The sequence below is a fragment of the Struthio camelus genome, chromosome 2 (genome assembly GCF_040807025.1).
Source record: "Struthio camelus isolate bStrCam1 chromosome 2, bStrCam1.hap1, whole genome shotgun sequence".
In the NCBI taxonomy this organism is placed as follows: domain Eukaryota; kingdom Metazoa; phylum Chordata; class Aves; order Struthioniformes; family Struthionidae; genus Struthio; species Struthio camelus.
The window spans coordinates 134,480,287-134,501,296 of record NC_090943.1 but is presented as its reverse complement, the minus strand read 5'-3'; the positions used below and the strand labels follow the sequence as shown (position 1 = coordinate 134,501,296).

General features: G+C 35.0%; 1 protein-coding gene across 10 annotated transcripts in view; it reads right to left on the bottom strand.

Annotated features, from left to right (window-relative positions):
* Positions 1 to 21,010, bottom strand: part of ASPH (aspartate beta-hydroxylase) — a 125,189-nt gene that overhangs the window by 30,060 nt on the left and 74,119 nt on the right. For all 10 annotated transcript variants that reach the window (XM_068932621.1, XM_068932623.1, XM_068932620.1 and 7 more), the window contains 4 exons: positions 19,789 to 19,830; positions 7,308 to 7,396; positions 5,001 to 5,087; positions 1,855 to 2,005 (listed from right to left, as the gene is read on the bottom strand). In XM_068932621.1, coding sequence (XP_068788722.1) covers positions 1,855 to 2,005; positions 5,001 to 5,087; positions 7,308 to 7,396; positions 19,789 to 19,830 — 369 coding nt within the window. The remainder of the gene's footprint in view (positions 1 to 1,854; positions 2,006 to 5,000; positions 5,088 to 7,307; positions 7,397 to 19,788; positions 19,831 to 21,010) is intronic.

Sequence of the window (21,010 nt, the reverse complement as noted above, 5' to 3'; positions counted from 1 at the left end):
TGCTTATCTAGTCCACCGTCTAAGAAAATACAAGTTACAGCCAGGTATATCACTTTCACTAATGATCATTGCTCGTGCAGAACCTGAGAACAGACTTATACAGATAGGAGAACATTCAACTGCTTAATTGTCACATGGGGTGTAGTCTTACAAGGAATAGTTCAGGAAATCACTGAGAATGCATATCATGTGGTGTTATGGGAGCCTCTAGTGGAAAACTGTTCACAATGTAGCAGTAACAATACATTTTTAAACTTTGATTGCTCTTTCATTTGTATATGTCAAATTGCTCAACAAAACTAGATTAATATCTTAAAATAAATGTAGGTATCAATTAATTGAAGTTATTAAGCAGGTTGTTACAGTTAAGCAGTAGTTCCACTGCAAATAATCATGTTGTCTATACTTAAAATTATGTACATGGTTCACTGGCTTCCTAGACAAGGTCTTGCTGAAGCACGGTAAAATCAAAATAAGCTGATTTTAAAATTCAATTAATGGGGCCAGAACTCTTTTCTCCACTTAACTTAGCTGTATTTCATATAATAATCAACATTTCTTGTACATCTCAGAATTGTACATCTAAATTTTCATATGTTTCCCTATGTTTTAGTACTTTGCTTTTAGGGTTCCAACTTCAGGTTTCCAGTCCTTGATAAAGAGAACTCAGACCTACTTCACCTTAATTTAGCACTTATTTTGGGGGTTTGGAACTTTTGTTATTGAGATTAGGACAGATCACCTCTATGATCATAAGGACTAAGCCTCCCTATTGTTCTTTAAAGAAGACAGCGGTATAAATTTAAAAAATGAGAATATAATCAGCTTAGGAAAAATAAATTCAGATCTCAGTATAGCAGGCAAATTTGTAAAAAGCAACAGAGAGATACAGGAAAAAGTTATGTAAAGGGCCACTGCATCAGTGCCCTAAAAGATTGCTATATATGATCCCCTAAAGTAATGAATACAGGTCTGTGTTACTGTCATTGAGCCACTGCTGTTAAGTGAATGTGTGTGGGTTGTGTATTTTATTTTAGAAATCTATTGGATGTCATTTGGTTATTTACATTAAAAAAAAATAGGATCAAGAACATTAGCTGAGGGGTTGCAGGATGCTTTGGAATTAATGGCCTAATAGCTATCTTAGACTTAGGTCTAATGGCTATCAAAGTTGTTGCTACTGGTATTGAGTAAATTCAGTAATTCAGTAAATTAAACAAATAACGTTGACAGAAGCTTAGGAGTAAGAACAATAGGCGATTTCTTCTTGACAAAGGTATACTTTAAAATTACAATTTCATAACAGCATGTTAACAGCTTTCACATAGATTTTATAAAACTGCACAAATAAATTTACTATACATTTACTACATGTGCATTAAGTTATACTATATGTTATCTACACACCTTCTTTTCAAAAATAAAGCTTTCCAAAATATCAACAGAGGGAAAACCTTGCAAGATAAAACATTAACCCCTGAGTTCAATTCTGTTCTTCTCTGTTTTCTGTAAGACACTGGGTATGCTATCAATATCCCCATAACTTTCCTTCAGTTAAAAAAAAAAGTACATATTCTCCTTTCTCTGTCAATAAACTTTTTTTGAACTTCTTCCACTATAGCTACGCATAACACCTAGTGCACTATTGTCTGCAGGCACTGTTGTCATACAAACAATTGTAAATATTAGTTCAACAGTAATATTTTAAAGAAATTTTAAAGATTTTTCATAAATATTCAAGAGATTAGAAACACAGATCTTATTGAAAATTCAAGGTACTTTTAAGTTGTTATTGATCTTTTAAACTCTTGTCCACATATCTTTCATAATTTTTAACCCATGCTCAAATCTTACCAAGAAACTGCTGCCTGTCTGCTTCTCGTTTCAAGCTCAGTTTCATCAGATCTGGAGGGACATTTGGCAGACTAGCCACCTCATCATAGGTGTTGATGGCTTGTTGCAACATCTCATTACTTCGCATTTTCTCAGCTAAGTCATCTTCAGACTAGACAGAGTCATAAAACAATAGTTTTATGCATTAGAATGCATAATAAATCCCTGTTTTTAAATAATTTTATTTTCTCCAATGGAAAATTTTGTTAGGTTATGGAACCATTTAAAAATTATCTTTACTTTCTACAATTTTGGCATAACAATGGAAAGGTTAGTCAGTTGTCCTTTGTGTTAAGGTGGATTTACTGCTAATTCTTGCTTTCTGCAAACTGTTTGAAAGCATAAATTTTAACACAAAGCACAACTGACATAATTTTGCACAAATACTTTCCTGAAAAAAAATTGGGAATTGGCTTTACTTTTACATACATAATGCCTCAAGAATTTAATTTGTTCACCAAGCTCAGGAGCAGACCAAACAATGTACAAGATCTCTGCTGTGAAATTACAGCTTCAGTGAAGCCAAGTAGAAACTTACCACAGAATTCATCTGTGGTAAGGCATTTTGATAATGTTTCCACTGCTGGAAAAAAAGGAAAAAAAGAAAAAAAGAAAAAAATACTATTTCATATGCTGAATTTTTAAAGCATTATTTTATGATTTCTATTCTGACATATTTGCAAATGCATTCTCACGTTTCATGCATTCTTCCTAAATACTTCTATTTTTACTGGCTCATTCTTTCTTTAGCCAATTAGCAAAGCAAAGTATAGATGTATCACAAACACCTCAGCAGTAGTTACACATATTGGTTAATCCAAATTCATTGTTTTATCGTTAATACACACATTAATTGAAAAAGTTTCAATTGCACTAGCCGTATATGTTGTAGTCATCAGATAATATCTGGAATCTCTTTGCACTTCTTTTTTTTTCAAGCTTCTCCATGTTCAATGATATGTTCTGCTGTTTTGAAATTGAATTTGGAAAATATCTAATAATATGTTTACTCAGATACGATTGGCTGAGATCAACTCCAAGCCAAGGGTTGACACGTTAGTTTCAGAGAGAAACTCATTAATCAGTTTGAAGAGGTTATTTATTTTTCTGATTTATTTTAACTAGTAAATTTGCTTTTCCCTTTTTGAGAAAGTTGTAGGGTACAGGATAGTAAAAGATATTTAAGGAAGAGACAAAAAATATCATAATAAAATCTCATTAATTCCATCAATATAATGTTATAAATCATATCATCTATAAGGAGGTCTAAGATCTTTCTATCTACTGTTCTTTTCATCCTTAAAGACATTAACTGTTTCTGAAGAATATTTTTGATACCTAACTAAAGCTTCAGAAATCAAATCAGGAATTGCTCAAATTTTTGAAAAAAAATCTCCTGTAGAATTTTGGAGAAAATAGTTGACTTTTAAAATTATTTAAAGATCAAGAAAATTAATCCTCACATCTTATTGGAAGCAGAACCTACAAAATTAACACGTAATGTTGGTTTGTGCTTCATAGAAAAGAGGAGGGTATATACTCTTGTGGTGAAATCTTAGGTTTTAGCTTTACCCCTCTCTGCAGCTATATTGTTAGTAATGAGAATGTGTTTCACTGGTATAAACACCTTTTTAAAAGTAACAGTGTCTTACAATGTAAATCATGAGAGTAACCCATTTGTCAGTGAATTTCCAATTCCTTTCAAACAGCTTCATCTACGCTACACTCGATTCAATAAAAGTGCCATCAGTCATGTTAATATGATTGTTCAGTAAAATGTGTCACACATTAACCAGAGCGTACAAAGACCACTGCAAATAGAAATGAATTTATAGTTGTTTTTATATATTCCCAGGAAGCATATACTAACTATGACTCCATATCTTGGTCTATAGCTCCTTTTAAGCATTGCTGATGTGGTATATAGTGACTACTATCGTAAAGCGGCAAATAAGTTGTGTCACTGGGAAGAATCCCGAATGAGAAAAAGCATCATAGATGGTTTCAGTTATGTGCCTTCCTCCCTGAAAGCAGTGACCTAATGAGGAAATAGGAAGAGTATTCTCTTATACCTAACTGTGGATTCATAAAAGAGGTAAATATTAAAAGTATAATTTACCCGAAAAAATTGTATCCATCATATATACAAAGTTAGGCGGTCTGTTACTGTAACAGGGCAAAGAGTTCAGCAGACTATCCCTCACATACAGCATTAAAGAATCAGTCCACTGCATAGCAAGTGTTTTTGTGATAAGTTTTTGGATAACTGTGGCTGCGGTTTTAGTATGACTACTATCAACCAAGTGAAAACTGGTTGTAACTCCACTCCAGATGCCTCATTAATTGTATTACAACACAATTCCCCTCTACTGTGAGGGCTGCATTTTGCTCATCTTGATTAACATGAGTTCAAGCAGGCTTTTATTACAACTAGTTCGGTGGGATGATCCTACTCTTTGTGAAAATACAAGGATTATCGTCTTCCAAGACAGCCCCAAATGGCACAAATTATTATGAATGCAGAGTTTATTTTCCAGTGCTGTCTTTTCCTGGAGGGGAATACCTGAAACAGAAAAGTTTACTCCACAAGCAAAAAAACTAATTCAGTCTCCTTGCCTACAAATTTGTGTTCATCCTTTAACAGTCTCCCTACAAAAACTGAAAACCTCCTTCCCTTCCTTTTTCTCTTCTGAAATTCCTCACTAAGCAAAAAGCAGCAGTTAGCCCAGAATGACATACATTGATTTGCCAGATGCAGCAAACAGCATGTGATGACTAAGTTTTGCCGGGCATTCCTGCAGCTGGACATTAGTTAAGGTTTCTCTCTTCCCATTTGGCTGGCAGTTTTCATGAAAACAATAGGAACTATATATCTTTTTGTATTATTTATCCTTCATCCCGCTAGACTAAAGCTAGACAAAAGCATCCTAAGTACCTGAGGAAATAAGGATGACAGAAATGGATACAATTTGACCGACAGCATAAACCATTTTTCCTTAGAAAATGTCTGCATAATTATAAATGAAGTCTATATCTAGAATTCCATTGTTAAAAAAGGTTTATTTTATCTTATTTTATTTTAACATTTATGACACTTTTTTCAGTACCTGTGCTTTTCCATATCTTGCTCGTGGACTCTGTGGGTATTGATTCACTAATGCCTCAAAGGCCCTTAGAGCCTCTTCAACTTTTCCCTAGAAGACAGAGGTTATAAGTGCATAAAAATGGCATAATATCAGATTAGTTAATTTGAATTAAAATAAAGCAAGACAAAACAAAAATACAAAAATCCAGATGGCGAATCAACAGGTTTCACTCACATTTTTGGGGGGTTTTGCTGCTTACTTGTGAGAAATTCATTATGATTAGTTATAAAACAATATTATTCACTTTTTTTGGTTAAAACTAATAGCTTTGTTTTTATTTCACTCACTTTTCCTCTGCTGATTGCAAAACTTGCTGAGATAACTATCACTTTACTATACTAAAGTGTGCAGTAAAGATTCTACAGATAATCCAAACTGAAATGTAACATATAGAATAAGAAGAAAGGTCTATACACAACTAGAAATTTCATCTCTGCATATGACTAGCTATATTATAACTGTGGCTCTTTGAGGGAAAGTAGTACTGAACCTTCTGTAAGTATATAGATGCTTCCTCTGAATTTTTTGAATAATTTTATCCCTCAGACCTTCACATGCACTCTGCATCTCTTCCCTGTCTCATATGAAGTCAGAAAGCAACTATAGTATTCTCATGATTGAGATTACTAGCAAGTAAGGACGGAAGTTGAGAAGAACCAGCTGCACTGTTAAATAGGAACTAACCACTGCTCTGCAAAACTCGGCATCAGATCTTGCAGCCACATCCAACACTTAGCTGTATAAATGTGAGTGACTTATTATACACAACCGTCTTGCTATCTTCAAATGAATATTAAGTGCGACTAGTTTGCTATTAAATTTATCCTGCTTCCTATAAGAGAAGCATGACTGCTTGCATTTCACTAAAGAGACACAGACAGGAAATCAGCTGATCAGCTGATTCTATAGGCTCATCAGAATTTTCTGTTACGTCTCATTCTGCTCAACCAATTGCTTAAGCAGCAATAAGGATGAAAATGTGTTTTATTTTTTTATTCTACCATATAAGCAAGGCTTCCAGAGAAAAACAGCAGCAGAGACAGTCTGAGACTCGTGTCTCTATGGCAGGTCTTCAGCCCCTTCATGGATCTATAGAAACTCTGAGGCTGCATGGGTAGCAATATAAACCTAAATATGCACAATCAAAATCATCTAAAAATGAAGAAACATCCTACACCTGCAAAGGTTAAGATCATTTTTATTATACTGTACTATAAGTGGCATATCTTATTGTTTAGCTATCTCAAATCTAGGGTAGAATGAAGACCTGCAGTTTTTCTCCATGTGCTAGGACCGTCTGCGAGGCATATCAGAGTTTTGCAAGATTTACACCCAAAAGGCTTAAAGTCTTTCATTTCTAACAGTCAAGCAGTTTTGCTTAGTCAAGTGACATTTGGTAAAAGGACATTGTTGACAAGGTCTATTTTTCTGAAATTTTCAAATAATAAGAATAAAATTGGAAGTTATCACAGAAGACAACTGAGGAGGGCTTTTTTGTTGCTTTTTCTCAGAGTCAAACTATTATATTCAAAATCACCAAAAGGGATTGATTGATGGTAAGGTCTTGTTGCCGCTGGTAAAAAGCATGAATGTCTATTTGACCCTCTAAGCAGTTGCATGGGAGCAGAAACACTCTTCAGGTGCCAGCAGAATTCCGGCAGAAACACCTTTTCTGCTAAAGCCGGTGAAGCACATGAACACTTACCGAAAGATCCATATTAACACACTTGTATAATCTAAGTTCTTTTACAATAGTTGACTTCAATTCTCAAACGGACAGGAGCTCTTTTGAACGGACTGCACATCGTGGTTGGTATGACAGAGCTAACCGTGTTCCATTGATTGATTTAAGCACTTTTTTGATGATCTGAATAGCAATTTCTCTCATACAAAGACCAAGAGTTGAAGAGTTACGGTTATTCTGTTGGTTAGCACACAGTGATTAAGCAGCATAAAAATACTTAGAAAAAAAAGAAGTACACGTCTCCTCTGCAATTTCAAATTAAAAAATCAGCAGTTAAGGTACATACTTTCAAGGTTAAAGGTGAACAAACAGACATGAATAAACATACACTCAAGATTTTAAAAAATTAAACTACCAGACAGAAATGAAAATTGAAGTACAAATGTGCATTGGATATTTAATTTTAAAAAGCCAATTTCACAAAAGGAAATGGCAAAGCAGTTCTTCCTTTTTCCAAGTTAATTTTTATATATCTTTGTTTGTGGTTACAATTTAGATTTTTGAACGAAAGATTCGAAACTTACTTTTTTACGTAATTTTTCTGCAGCATCCAGTTCAGCTTTAATGGTCTTATCAAACTTGTTTAAGAGCTTTGGCTTCTTCTTCTTTTTAGCTAGAAGGGATTTAAACATGCACACTTGATTACTTTTTCATATTTCACAGCAATTGTTTGAAGTAGCTTTTAACTAGAGACCAGTACTGTATTCCTAAAGTGCATGATTTTCCAATTAAGGTAGTTGCATGTCCTTTATAAACTATTCTGCAGCTTCGGTAGGCACAGCTAAATAGATACTCTTGCTTTTCAGGGGAGAGGGATAGAATTTTTAAGCAGTGATTGAAGCAATTCCAATAAATCCCATTTACTTATTCACAAAGGTCTTACGAAGCTTTAGAAAAAAAAAAGTCTTAAGATCTATAAAGGAAAGGCACTAAAGAAGCACTAGATTAGGATTATTATTATACTCTTATTGATCCTTTTTATACTAGGAATGACTGTAAAGTTTCAAGGCATTAACTTGAAAGTAGGAAGGTAAGAAGGGAAAAACTATATGAAAGTTTTACAAAGGTTTACTCCCTTTTCAGTATAAAATACGAAATAGAATGGAGAACTTGGAAAGAATCTCAATGCATTAATACTTTTCTGTTCTCCTAACCACTTGTTTTTCCTCTCCTAACCACTTCAAGGTTTCCCTGTAACTTATGACTTGAAATGAATGTAATTATGATGGAATAAAATGGATCAAAGACATGCTTTGCATTATTTTTTTTTTACAAACAAAAGTTCTGTTTTCCAGTAACTTCCAAAATGAACCTTCCAAACGCACAATGAAACAAAATCTATTAAAATGCTATGTTAGTGAACTTAGAAGTGTTTTGAGTAAAACAAAATATTCTTTAGTATAGCACGATTAGCTGATATAATAGAGATGATTTTCACATCTTTTGTTCCTTCCCCATAGAAAACACAGCAGAACTGCATTTATTTTGGTCTGTGGCTGATATTCTGTCTTGCTTTGTCTTAAACATTAACAACTTGATAAGTGATGGATTTATTGCATTTTCATGCAGTTTAAAAAAAATAAAAATAAAGGATTGCAACATGGGTTCTGTTCCAAACATTCACATGTTCATATCCAGCAAAACTCGCAGAACTGTCGTCATTATAAGAGCAAGGATCCCTCCCTCCGAGGAGCTTACATCTAGAAATGATCAACAGGTAAGGTCAGAAGTTTCTGACAAAATGCAGCTTGGTCAGTAAAGTCCAATTATATGCAAAAATATTCCAACTCACTTTTAAGAAACCATCGCTATTTCTGAGGCCTGGTTTTCTCAAAAGCAGGTACAGATGAATCTGGGGGCATTAGTCCCAGGGGCTGATAAAGGGTAAATAAAGCAAGTCTGTATAAGAACTTTCCATTTTGGATGAGCTGACAGCTCCTAAGTAAAAGAGCCATTTGTTGTTAGCAGGAAAACTCTGAGGCATGTCAGTCCCACTGAGTCCCTAGATATGGTCTAGGGAGCTTCCGACTGGACTCCACCCTCAAACGTTGGGTTTGCTCCTGCTGTCTAAGTATGAGGCAAGAAATTACACAGAACAAAACAAAGTTAATTCTCAGTTCCCGTGCCATGAATCAAAATCTTTTTCTAATACCATCCAGTTACATAGAATCTACGCATTCGCTAAGAGAGGATAGATAACTGTCAGTTTTCTAACTTTCAGGGTTCACAGAAAGATATATAATCTCCTGGTCCTTTTCCAACTTATTAAGCATGGCAACAGTGATGTTCCTTTAAGGCGATGGAAAGAGAAGCTTTCCCAGCCACTGAGAAACTCTCACTGCCTGTAGGGAGAGTGTTTTTCACAACGTCTTTGAGTTTACAAGGAGATGAGACAGGAACAGCTCAGAAGACAGAGTGAATGAAAATCTCAGAAGCCTTTGGCACAAAACGCTAAGACTTCTTTACCCTGCCTCTGATGACGTGTTGGAAGAGCCTTTTAGCCACTCTCCATTACAAAAAAATATTATCTTTCCATTTTCAATACAATTATATAACAGCTCTAGACCAGCAGGAGATCAATATGCAAAGCTGAAAAAGAACTGTTAACATAAATATTATTCAGCTGCTAGGCACCAATATAACACAGTAAACATTCTATAATGAGCAATTATTTTCCTCTGCCCATTTTACTCCTATGCTAAAGGATTCATCTGGGAGCTTTCAGTATAACCATCAAGCATTCCTGTATATTAAATAGATAGTCTGCTATCCCTGCAGGGGAACTTTAATAAATTATACATTGCCTCCTTCTAGTGTAATAATCCTTTAGCAGATGTGACCCAATATATTAAATTGGATGTTACAAAGAAGTTAACTGATCTGGTTTCAGATAAAAAAAAATATGTAATTTTTCTCCAATGACTTATGGATTTCAACATGTATCTGAAGAAATGCATTGTCACACAGCTCCCTGGGAGCTTTATCTGGTTGAGCATTAAAATCGTAATAATTCTTTTTTCTATTGTACTATGGTCTTGCAATAATAATGCTGAGAATTTTCAATAATTTTTTGAGAATTTTTTTTTCTTTCAGATGTAAGAACAGGCCTGTTACCCTCTTTCATAGAACTGCTGAAGACTGAATAGATGACATAAAAGACTTCCTCAGAGAAAAAAGTTTCCACTGTCAAATCAACAAGCTTGGAAGAAGTCTCATAGGAAATCATACACTAGTTCTTTTTGTTGAAGAACAAACTTTGGCCAGTGATGACAAGCAATCCCGTACACTTCCCTTCTGTATTACAATATGGAAAAAGACAATGAGAAGGAAAATATTTTGGAAGCGGCAATATACTTAAGGTGCTATAAACTAAGTAGTCTGCAATGTGATCAAACAAATGACAATGAAATAGCTATTTTATGTACCTATTTTGGCATATGAAAACTAAAACATCTGGCATATTTTGTGCTTTTTATGATGAAAGACACCTTATTTTCACCAAAGGCAGTGAGTGCCTTTTTCTATAAAGTACACAGAAGCATCACTTGAAAAATAATGAATGCACTGCTAGATACTCAAGATCAAAAAAGCATCACGTGAGAAATAAGTAATCAATTGATTAAAGATTGATGGAATTTCTCACTTCTGAAGAATTTTTTAAAAATATTTTTGTCTTGAATTGTCTGGGGGGCCAACACTTTACATCTGTACAAGCAAGAATGAAAGGGAAAAAGGTAGTAGTAAAGGGTTTGCCTTACTGGAAGAGGGGTACACACAACTATGCAAAAAGTAGCTACAGAGATAGAAAGAACAAATACTTTATAACACCATAGTTAGGTCAAGGAATGAAAGGCTTAAAACTGCTAGAAGAGAAAATTTGGCTTGAGCATCTGGAAACAGTACTTATAGGCACTGTAGAACACATTGCTAAGGGTAGTTATGGAATTCTTACTATCAGAAAATTTTAAGAACAAGTTGTAAAAGGATCTGGCAGGAATGACTCATATAGTTGATAAGGTTTTTAGCCAGTAAAACAGACTAAATAAACTTTCAAGGTCCCACCTAGTCCTGTTTCTACAATTCCTGTAATACATTTATATACCTCAATGCACTTTGTTGCCTAAGTTATAACTACACAGGCAACTTCCATTCTCTCATTTCTTAATAAAAGGAAGTTCCCTGTACCACTTGTCAATGTGACTGAGATTCTTTATAGCTCTATGCCAACAAAAGAATACTGAAGTTCAAAATTATAAATAGATCGATATCAGATTCCCTGATTTCTCTTGCAAACATTAAACACCTATGCTTTTATGTTCTGCAGCTTCTACTGAACCCTTAAGCATCTGTTTATTTCCTTTGTTTCCTTCTTCTGTGACCATCTTCTCCTAGTCAGTTCCCAACCTTGATGCCCTACTCTTGCTCTTCCCTTTTGTTCCTACACTTGTTCACAATCTGTTCCTTGGTCCAACCCTTTTCTATTTATCCTCAACTTGTTTTCAGCTACCTGGCTTCTTCCACCCACCTGTTACTCATGCCCTTCTTATGAATATTTTCTCCTGAACTCTCTTGTCCCCAAATCCTGTTATTGACCATCTACCCTACTGCTACTCTGTGACTCTGCTGCATACTTTGCAAATGATTAGGGCTATAAACAGTCATAATAGCAACCTAAGGAAAGATGAAACCAAGTGACAAAGCCTCTTTCCTGTCACATAATATGGCACGTGTCTTACACAAAATTGTGCTAATAAAACAGCAGTAGCCCTTTGCAAGAAACACTTCATATGTTTGTACACATAATGCAACACTGAGTTATTTATCTGCAAACTATCACTGCCTGAGTTAGAAGCAATACAACTACTTAATTCAGCAGCAGTGCCTGATGGTGCAACTCTTTGCTCTCTAGTTAAAAGTTAGCTCATATACTCATAACTTGAGAATGTCACCAGTGCAGTAACAGCTTCAGATGAAGTCACCTAAATTCAGGTGTCTCTATGTAGGCATTAAAACCCTGCTAGGGTTTTATTCATTACAGTCAATGGAGCCTGAAAAGTGTATCAGCCCAGCATGAGATACCTATTGGGTGGTTAGCTGAAGGCTCCACTGACTGTCACCCTTGTATACAATGAGACTTTGACACCACCTTCACATGCAGCCTCATACATTTAGGTGTCTTAATCTGGACCTGAATCCCATCCAATTTATCCTCCTCATGCATTGATGCTACAGTTGGATACTCTAGATACTCCAGAACTCTCCCTGCATGCTGTTTGGGAACCGGTAGCAGAACAGTGAAAGAATCAGAAAATAGTTCATGCCTCCATTCCCGCCTCCATGTCACAGAAAGTTTCAATGCTGAGAGGGATCAACAGCAGAGGAAATCCTGTACATTTCTTAAGATTTAGGCTGGAATATGCCATTCGATTGCAATGTGTAGACACAGAGCAAAAAGGGACTAGGAAAGGAATGGATAAAATTCAACACATGAAATTTAGCTGCCAAAGTCAAACATATCTGCATTAATGAATATCAATTCACACATGCACATGTTGACTAATATTTGTTAGTTATTAAGGCTAAATTCTCCTGTGAAGGGAAAACATATACTAAGTCCACAATATTTTTTTTTGTTCTTTTCATTTAAACATTAGGGAAAGCAAAGGCATTAGTGAAAAATACACCTTGTGAGGCTGCTGACTCTTTTCCTTCAAATTTTGCAAAATGGATTTTTATAAAGACATTTCCAAAATTAGTTTTCCTAATGGAAAATTTCACCTCAAGAGTTTAAGTCTAGAAAAGTTGTAAGTGATTACAAATTATGCCTTGAGATAGAAAGCAATCTCAATTGCTACTCAGGTGCTACTATTAGTTTTCTATTGTAAAAAAAAAAAAGCCCAATAACATTTAAAAAAATTGAGTTGTGCAAATATTCATCTAAGAAGATCAGCTTTTTTCTCTTAAGTAACTGTTCAAATAGGTAAGCTATCAGGCAAATTATTTTGCAACAGTGATGTTGATTTTTTTCACATAATCAAAATTGAAGAATAATTTCTTCAAACTTTAAAACTTTTAATCCAAAAAGCTGCCTAAAGAAGTAACATAATCAAAGAATGAACTTTTCTAGTATTTCTAGACAAATGTCCTTAAATGATCAAATGTCTGCATGGCCCTGAGTGGAACAAAAGGGTTGAAATCAGTGTAAATTGTCAAGTAATTCAATTACGTTAGTGTAGTAAATGCATCCAAAACAAAATAATTATGTGAAATAAAATTGAAAATCATATGGAAAAAAGAGCGATGACTAAGATATGGCAAAATTGACTACATTTGACCTTACATTTAAAGCAATATAGAACAAACTGGTACAAAGCTTACATCAGAAATTACTAATAATAATTATTAAATAGATAAACTGAATCCTTCTTTCTGTCCTCCACAGGAAAAAAAGTCAGGTGTCTATTTTGATACAAATTCACACATTTTCATCAGAACCACAAAACAATCAGCTGGGCTAAGACTCATTTTCCTGACAGGGAGTGCACCTGAGATTAGAGAAGACCTAGCAATGATGTGGCAGTTAGAGATCGGTCTGGTCCTCTCAAAAGAATTAATGCTTTATTAGCCAGAACTGGACACAACATCCCATACAATCCTTGAGCAATCTCAATTGGAACCAACTCGGGCAGTATTCCACACATTTTTGCTGCCCTTTCCTCCTCTTCATCCATCTTTTGCTTTCAGCACTAATTATCCCCTTTCTATGCCCTCTGCTCCCTTTCTTCTGTTCAGAGCCCTGGAAGAGGGGTGGAGTGGAAGGGTAGGCTTACGTGCTGCACTGAACCCTGGCACCTAGGACCTAACATGCGCACTGATAGTGAGGACATCCTGGTTGGTGTAATGTAGACCACTGGGAGGAAGAGTGTTTTCAACTTAGGCTAACTGTCTTGCTTTTACACTTGGAGACTGATGCTTTAGGGTTCCTCGTTAATGGGAAGGGGCAGCAGCCTCCTGTATAAGAGTACTTACATTATGCTATTACTGTGAATATTTCTCCTAAAACACCTCTCCTAATCAGAATCCTCAGAAATGCTGAGATGATAATGTCACAATCTCTATTAGGATGTGGAAGATAGAAATACTTTACCTCCTAACTGTCAAAGCATCTCATAAGTGGGTTTCAGTTGTTGTCAATGGAGGGTTTGTTGTTGCTGTTGTTGCTTTTTTTTCCCTTGTCCTTCTGCTTGGACACTGATCCCTGGCATTGTAATATCACAGAGTAGTCCCCATTGCTTTCTCCATCTTGCATCTGGCACTACTGGTATGGAAAACAGAAGGCAGCTTTGTGAAGACCATGCTTTACCTTGAATCCTTAAGCCTTCTGAAGGTATTTAACTATAGTATTTAGGGTTTTAGTTAAATACCTTCAGAAGGCTTAAGGATTCAAGATAAAGCATGGTCTTCACATCCATCTTGAGGGAGCACTATCCCTATTTTCTTATTGAAAATTACACTAGAACAATCCCGTGGTAGGATTATATGTAGTGCTTACTGCAATTAGATAAGTGTTTTACATCAAAGTTATAACCTCTGCATTTAACTATATAATGTTCTCTCATTATTTCCCTTATTTCTAAACCTAATATGAAATAAAAGGATTAGCTTCAGATCCTATCATAGTAGGTAGTATTTCACATCCGTCCATGCTACGCAACACCAAGCAAAACAGTTACCTCACCTGCTTCTTTGCTTCATAACTCCTTAAAAGATTTTATATTATTTGACTGTATTATCAACATTTAAACAAATCCATTGTCTGAGGTGCCATTAATGATCCAGATGTCTCCTTGTGATGTCAAAAAACTCCCCATGTGATGCACTCTCATAGTTATTCTCTGTGAAGGCTATTTGTGACGGACTTAAATTGCCAAAGTCTAAGAAAGCAATTTCCAGAGGTGCCATAGGTTTTCTTTTTTAAACACCCTCCTATTCCTGCCGTGAAACATTTTGGTAATAGTGCTCTTGGGAACTTGCGGAGGGACACTTTATTTGTTCGGGTAAAAGATAGGCATCTGAACTGGGCAATTCAGTAGGCATCTGAAGAATGTGAATTTGATGATGATTTAAAAAAAAACGGTAATTTTTCCATTTTTTGGGAAACTCACTTGGTGAATTACAGACAGCCTAAGTGATCCACTTGTTTTTACAGTTTTCCTTAAATAAAAAGTTAGAAGATATGAAAAACAAGTAACTACAGCTAGACAATTTAAAGCCAGCAACACTATGACAATTTAAAGATCTTTCTAAAATCTACTAGTAGAACAGGCAAAATCTCTGTAATTAGCTTATCTGAGGAAGCAATCAGAGAATAAAAACTGAGGCATTTTAGTGACTAATAAAGCTGTTGAATTTAATGACTACAATAAATCTTTAGCAGCAGTAACTCTAGAAACAATTTCCACTGCAGTAAAAACTGTTCTACAGGATTTTCCATCTGAAATTACTTTTTGTTAGTTAGATGTTGTTCATAAGAAACAATTACAGAACAATAACTTTATTTTTGGCATGTATTTCCATCATTCATCTCTCTTTTTCACCATAATAAGTTTTGGCTTCATTCAAAGGCTAGAATTAGGCAACCCTTAGACAAACCAGACTGAATTTCAGAGATGAATTTCCTCATTGATTTTCCGTACAAAAGTACATACTAATATTTTAGTGTTGCATACATTTAGTTTAGCATAGTGTTATGCAACATTTTTGGACTTTGAGAACCGCAGTACTTCTATGAAGCATAACATTGATCATTCTGTCCACGGCTCACATTCGATGCAGGCTTTAATTAAATACCTAAATAAGTTAATCAGTAGAGTGTGCACGCTTTTAAAAGTAGAGTTTGTAAAGCTGGAGCTCAGCTCCCCTGACTTGAGGCGAGCTAAGTGTGTCAGCTCCTTCTGCAGCCAATGGAGCTGGTCAAGGTTGTTAATGGAGTTTAAGGTGTGATTCATCTCGCCCTATAGCAAACACCTACATCTGGCCATAAGAATAGCATTATAAACTCCACAGATTATACTGATTAGATCTTCACCAGCATCCGTGGAATCCTACATATCTTGCTCAAATGCAGACATGTAGAGTTAAGTGAGCTGCATGTCAACCCTGGTAGCAGAATGACACTTGCAGGGCCACTTGTGGAATGAAAATGTCTTATGTCTGGTTTACGCATAACTGAGTTGCATCAGGGACAGAGGTAACTGCTTCAACCAAGTGGCATACATTTTCACTTTCATGTTTTATCAGTTTTGAAAATTAAAAATTACTTTTCTAATTACCTTTGATAACGTTCAGTGTGTGAAAGAAAAACACCAATTGTAGAAAATGATTGTTCCAGTTTTCAGATCCTTTCTTCAGCAGTATCAATGAATATTCAATACATGACAATATAAGCCAAAGTAGAAAACTGAAGCTCCTTACTTTAATTTTCACTCGCCTATATGATCGAAAAACAGCTAACTACAGCTCATATCGAAAAAGGCCTTAAGGATGTTGTATAAATGCCCTGGACTGTACTAACAGTGAAATGATTTAAATAATCGATACATTTGAAATATCCAGCTCCTTCAATTACTTGATGAAGCATGATGTCTGATGATCATCTTGCAAATAAGGCAGTTAATCCTTCTCAATTAAGTAGAACAGAGAAAATTTGAGGTATTATTAGACTACACATAATTTTTAATTTTGTTTTCTTCTGAGGAGCATTCATGAAGTTAATACAGAAATTAGAGGGCAAAGAAGATTACAAAACGTTACTGATGTTCTGTTGGAAGATAGCCTAAAAGAAAGTTATTTATTTTATCTTCTAAGATAGCAATAAAGAATTCCTTGTTCTGAATAATGGATTTTTCTTACTAGACAGAGACAGATACTCACCCAGAAAATATCAGATCCTTTGCAATATGCATTTTTAATTTGTAGACTGTCTAAATTAACTTCCTCTATGTCACACACACTATTGCAACTCAGTAGCTTTTTCCTTAAGTGTATAAAGTTACTTCACTTCAGAAATATACTTGGGGGGGTAGATAGATAATAAAAAGGAAAATCATAACAAACTAATAGCAAAATGATCTCTAGTCATTCTCTATCCAGAAGGGCATCAAGTGAGAAAGATCATTAGATTGCTACCTATTTCAAGTTCTCATGACTCTGTAAAGGAACTGTACGATTCCAGTAGCTTAATAACTTTTGCAACTATGTTTCAGTGCAAGCAAATGTGCCTTCACCTGATACTGACTCATACACCTCATATATTTATTTACAGCAAAAACAAAGAAAGCCCCAGGAATTTAACAAGTCCATAGTGGAAGGGAGCTATGCATGCTAACAATGTACAGAGAGTTTAAAATACCAATAACTTCAACTGAGCAGGCAAACTTAAGTAACTATACTGAACAAGTGCCAGCTGATGAAAGTGGAAACAATTTGCTAGAGTTGCTATCATCTGCCACTAATATATCAGTGAAAATCCCAAAACAAAAAGTCAACAAGAAACTAGTGAGCAATCTATTCATATACCTCTTTTTTTTACATCTGCTTGTGTTTTTCAAAAAGAGAGATCTGGAATGCAGGTAAAGAAATTGAAGTACACAATATACACAGCCTCTAAATACAGACTTCAATCAAAAATGATAATTAATCAGAAACAATGTTGGGAAGACAGTAGAGACTGAAAAAAGTAGTGGATGATACAATCTTTTTAATTACTCAATAGCTTTGTATCCCATCAAACACCAGTTGTAAGAGTTTGCCAGGAACGTTTATTTTTTTCCACATCTTCTATAACAATCAACATGAAAATCAATTTAAAATTTCATGGAACATAAATCCTCCTATAACAAAAATTCAATGTCATTAAACCTATTGAAAGCCCAGCTTGATATATTCTGAAAAAGATTTATATTCTAGAAGTTGTTATTGTGGAAGTTAGTCTTTGCTGTTCATTTCATTCTGAATACGAGTGGTGCAAAACTCAGTCAAAGTTTCCAGTGAAACTTTCAATAAATGTGATGAAGTATTATTAAAAATTATTGAAAAGTATACTCTTTTAAAGATATTATGCAAATCAAGTACAATGAAGACCGCAGCAGTGGAAACCAAATGTTGTATGATCCACCATTAAAGCAGTAAATACTTTCTTTTAGGCTTTACATGTCCAAATATTTAAAAGCAATGATTACTTTAGCCATATTTAATACTTAAATATTAATATTTAATACCTAAACAGAAGGGCTTGAAGGCCCTAGAAGCTTACATTTAAAGTGCAAATATAGAAAACCAAAACCAATAAGGTGTATCAAAAGATCATAAAATATATCATTGCCAAGTATTCAGATATCAAAAATAAAAGTAACAGCTGCACAGGATAATGAAAAGGATGTTCCTAAAGGATGCAAAGGAGCAGCAGCCAGCAAAAGGATTACTGACTGTCTTTTTCTCCATCTGGAAGTAGTGAAGGAGCTTTCTTCGGTAGGTACTATTCTGTAGGCCATGCCTGAGAGAAGACACAGGTCCAAGGCTTTTTGTAACATCAGGTGTAACCATACAGCAAGGGACAAATACAAAGCTGACCTAAGTGACAGGGATTGTGCAAACTTCATGCAGTGATAGGAAATGCAGATGGCTAACATCCATGTGAGTGTAGGAAGAAGAGACTTGCAGCCCTCTTGGCACCACTCACTTTTCCACTAAATCTGTCTCTGTATATTTTTGTCCTAATCTAGACTAGACAGAAACTCTTACAGGACAAACACTGAATTGAAGTAGACTGATTTTAGTGCCATCTGGTGTCTTTCTAAAGTACCTACCGGTTTTCCCAGACAGTATGTTCTGCTGCAGTACATTCTGCTGTATGCAAGGATGGATATAACTACACCTCGGCTGCATCTGCTTAGAGCTACAAACCAACTCAGGTCTGAAATCAAAATAATTCAGGACATGTGACAGTACACCTAAGCTATTAAGCACTGTCATCCATAGGCTGCTTTCACTACCCTAAGACAAGTTTTATTAAGGCTGGCAGCATGCTGCACAAACCCAGATATTGTGCCTGCAAGCCGAGCGCAGCGCGTAGCACTGGGCTTTTGGGCTTTTGGGCCCTGATAGCTCAGGTTGCCTCTCATCCAAAGATCTCTGAACTGCATGGTGATGCTTTGAGCTGTGTAGCATTAAACTAGGAATAGAATACTGACAAACAGCAAACATACAAATCTGACTTCTACTACTGATGCAAAATTGGGGCTCATTCCTTAAAACAAGAACAATGTCTCTGTTATGCCGGTTGCCATATAAACATTGAGCAAAAAGATGTTCTTTTGCACTGCTTTCAAGATTTCCCCAAACGCTTCTAAAATAAAGCGTATAAAGAACACACTACACCTTTACAAAGAGCCTCACTCAACCAAAAATATAAAAATATAAAATCTTAAATTCTGCTTGGGACACTGCAGTAAGTAGTCTTATACAGATATGCATGCAATATTTCTGAAAGAAAGAAGGGTTAACACCAAAAAAGGCAGCTTTTAACTACCTGGGAACATATCATCATAAAAGGTGCCCTGCAAGGCTCTGCTGCTGAACAACTTTATACATATGTATATGCATCTTTTACATATATATGTAAAAAGATGTAGGCTGAAACAGCAGGAGTTTTCAACAGCAGCCTTCTGAAGGCCCCATTCCCTGTCAGAAGGATCTACTGAGGCTGGATTATTGCAACTTGTGACCATCTACAAGGGAAATTTGAGTTTTGAACTAACTGCATGTTTGTTTACTTACAAAAACAGAGGCACACTGTATGGTTGCTCAAATCCAGTTTATCTATGCAAGATAACCAGGAACTAAGTATCAATACTATTTAATCTAATTTAAATTAGTTCCCCCAGAAGGCATACTTTGGAATTTCAGCAAAATAGAATATTATTTTTTTAAATACAATAGACTTACCTTTTTCTTTTATTTCTTGTTCAGTTTCTTTTTCACTTTTTCCTAGAATATTAAAAATATAATTTCAATGAAATAAATTTATGTTAGTAGCTTATGAACAAGAGTCAAAATAAAAGCAGAATAGTAAAATGTTTTCATAAATAAATGAAGTTACATTACAAATAAAATTACAGCTTACACTAAAATGTGATTAGGTATGATGAGGCAAATATGATTTTATTTTTTCAAGTAACCATAATTTACTGTCTGAACTGCGGTTACATAAAAGGTCTCTTTCTGTAGATGCTTTACGTATTACATGGTTGCTTCTGTCACAAAATATTTCGTAGTCTTTCTCCCTTAGATATTTGGTAGATTTAAGTGATACATACTTACAACACAAGCTAATTTATAAGAAAAAGTTGTGCTCACCAATTAAAAACCATCAGGAATACTAATGTAATATATATATTAGATTAAAAAGTAAAAAACACTGAAATAAATTGGGAACCTAAATTTCATTCTCAAAAGTGACTTGGACACTTGGAAGCATTTGTCTTATTGTAACTTTTAAAATAATTTAATCTGCATGTTTTGTGAGTATCTGAATGCATGGATAAATGTTCACTAAGCAATACTATGGCAAAAGACATACTACGCACTGTAGCAAATCACGTATCTGTCTATTATGAAAACAGTACCTACAGAGATAGGCTTGCTCTCTCCTCTTTTTCTCCCCTCTCAGCACTTCTCGATCTTGCCCCACTCCATAATATTTCAAGCATCTTGCCTCATCGTTCTAACATTGTCATTCTGTTCCCAATTTCTTTCCCCAAAACTTCCATTATTTCTTTCCAATAAACTCCTTACAGAATATTAAAAGAAGGAACAGATGGCTTTAAAAAACAAAACAAAACAAAAACAACAATTCAAGTATTTCTTTACTCTTCCAAAAAAAACAAGATAACCCCTCTCAAGGGCTGTGCGTCTTTTAATTTGGAGATTCTTATATACAGCAGAAAGGAAAAAAAAAGCTTTATTTCTAAGCAAATTAGAGACATCTTTGCCAGATATTGTCTTTTTTTTTTTTTTTTTGAAAAAATTGTTTAGAAGCATTTTCTTGGGAGTGAAATCCTATCACCACATTAAAATGTTAAAAAAATATTTCTTTTTCATACAGAAATTGGGTTATGTACATACTTAAAATCAAACAATTTCATATGCTAATTTTGCCCTTTATTAC